The sequence below is a fragment of the Labeo rohita genome, chromosome 14 (genome assembly GCF_022985175.1).
Source record: "Labeo rohita strain BAU-BD-2019 chromosome 14, IGBB_LRoh.1.0, whole genome shotgun sequence".
Classification (NCBI taxonomy): Eukaryota; Metazoa; Chordata; class Actinopteri; order Cypriniformes; family Cyprinidae; genus Labeo; species Labeo rohita.
The window spans coordinates 17,482,554-17,485,047 of NC_066882.1; the positions used below are offsets into that span (position 1 = coordinate 17,482,554).

The 2,494-nt window shown below is 40.1% G+C and overlaps 1 protein-coding gene across 1 annotated transcript; it reads right to left on the reverse strand.

The window, feature by feature from the left end:
- Positions 1–228: 228 nt before the first annotated feature.
- On the reverse strand, positions 229–2,153 carry LOC127176541 (sentrin-specific protease 2-like). Its single transcript, XM_051128294.1, has 9 exons — positions 2,044–2,153; positions 1,844–1,962; positions 1,310–1,423; positions 1,149–1,214; positions 982–1,070; positions 800–905; positions 608–713; positions 443–513; positions 229–350 (listed from the first exon to the last, which is right to left on the reverse strand). Exons 1-9 carry the CDS (start codon positions 2,048–2,050, stop codon positions 252–254), a joined length of 777 nt encoding a protein of 258 aa, XP_050984251.1. The 5' UTR covers positions 2,051–2,153; the 3' UTR covers positions 229–251.
- Positions 2,154–2,494: the final 341 nt, after the last annotated feature.

A 2,494-nucleotide genomic window follows, 5' to 3' on the forward strand; every position in this document is an offset into this window, starting at 1 on the left:
GAAATATTTCCCTTTTCTAACCTCATTAGTAACAACCAAACGAATTTCAGGAGTCTGTGAGAGATGTTCCTTGATAAAGAGAAATAAGGAAGAGCCCACTCTTATGTTTTACACATTCAAAATATGGGTGACAGTCCAAAGGTAAGTGCAAGTTGTAATAAAAGAGGGAGAACTATAGAAAATGTTTTTTTTTGTGTTTATTGGTCAAATTTCTAACAGTGCAGTGACATGCTTTTCATGGGCATAACACATTAAGGGCCTCTGCACCCATGGCAAATGAAAACCACTTCCACATTGGGCTGATTTACACATTTCCAGTGGTACCAGCCATAGCAACTCTCACATTCAATCTGAAAAAGACAGTAACATCATTATGAAAATGTAAACTAGCAAGGTTAGAAAAAAAAAAAAAAGAAAATAATAAAAGAACACATTAAAATACCCAAGAGTCAGTGTTGTCCTGAGTTTGAGGATATTTGTCCCCACATGACAAGCATAGGTCAGACAGGTCATCTGTGGAAACAAATGCATTAAGGTACTGGTGTAATGATGCACATCACCATTTAAACACACACACACACACACACACACACACACACAAACACACCTGTTTGCTGTAGTAGACACAGGCCTATGTTTTGCCGCATTACAGCAATGTCTGCATCAGTGCACTGAAACTCCAAACTGCCTCCATTTAGAACTGCTTCTGCAAACTACAAAGAGCATTGATAAACCAAAGTCAACATTGTTATTACTAGAATTTAGCAAAAAAAAAAAAAAAAAAAAAAAGTACCTGTACCTTGCAGACAAATACGCCACATGAAGTCCCATCCTTCTGAATGCTGTGTGGCAGTGCTTGACATTGCCACTCTGCAGTTGGAGTGACTCTGCTGGCCATAAAATCACTTTGGTAGAAGAAAGAAAGAATATTCATATAAACAATTAGACCAACATTGAAATACTTACTATATTTTTCCTTACCTTACAACCTTTTTGGAGTGAAGCAGTTTGGCTCGGCTTTCACCAAAGGAGTTTAAATACAAAATTCTTCTTTCTTTGGGATATATCATCTGTCAAGATATGGTCAAGAATTAATGATTTAGATTTAAGCCTTTGTAGAGAAGCATGGAGGGGAAAAAGTAACAAACCAGGAGTGTCCAGTGGTCATTCTCATTAACTGACCCCACCAGCACGTCATATGTCTTAGGATTCACCTACAGTACACATATGAATGGTGTTCCAATAACAGATTACCAAATTATCAAAAAACAAAAGTTAATTGTATGGAATCAGGATTTTTTTTTTTTACCCTTTTCATTGAATTGGCCTTCCTCTTCCAAATATTTGTGGCTTGAAAGGAATCCAGAACAAATGCCCTGCCTGAAAAATTTCTCACAAGGCAGGTCAGGTACGCATTAATGACCTTTTAAAAGAAAAAAGAAAAAAAGGTTTATATATATATATATATATATATATATATATATATATATATAAAATCTCTCTCTATATATATATATATATGAAGAGTTCAGATGCAAAAGACCTTAAATCCATCTGACATATTTCTTTAAAACGAGCATTTCTTTCTGGCTACTTTGTATAGGTTTCTAAGTAAGTACTGGTACTTCTGATTGAGGCTGGCTGAGACCGGGAATTTAGCGAGTTTGAAGTAAAAGTATTTGATGGACATGTACTATGTGTCAGTACATACATACATACATACACACACACACACACACACACACACACATACATATATACACACACATATATATATATATATATATATATATGAGAAACGATGTAGAACTGAATTAGAAACTGAAGAAATTGAAGCACAAACCTCACTTTCCAGTTTCTCCCCAGGTTTGAGACGTTCCAAATCCCAGGTAAAAAGTTTGTATGGGCCAACTTTGCTGCACAGTTTCCCACCGATTTTGCCTGCCCATATGTCTTGCAACACTACAGAACGATAGAGGAGAAAAATCTCAAACAAATGTTATTTACATGTAGGAGATCTAAATTATGAAGGAAAATACATACAACACATCTCTGAAGAACACTGTATTTGGGGGGAAGACTGTATGATCGATTGGGTGGCAGAACCGGGGGTAGGCTGAGGTGTAAGGCCAGGTGATGGTGGAGCACACTGGGTGGCAAGGTGCAAGGCCAGGTGATGGTGGAGCACACTGGGTGGCAGGACTGGAGGTAGGCTGAGGTGCAAGGCCAGGTGATGGTGGAGCACACTGGGTGGCAGGACTGGAGGTAGGCTGAGGTGCAAGGCCAGGTGATGGTGGAGCACACTGGGTGGCAGGACTGGAGGTAGGCTGAGGTGCAAGGCCAGGTGATGGTGGAGCACACTGGGTGGCAGGACTGGAGGTAGGCTGAGGTGCAAGGCCAGGTGATGGTGGAGCACACTGGGTGGCAGGACTGGAGGTAGGCTGAGGTGCAAGGCCAGGTGATGGTGGTGCACACTGGGTGGCAGGACTGGAGG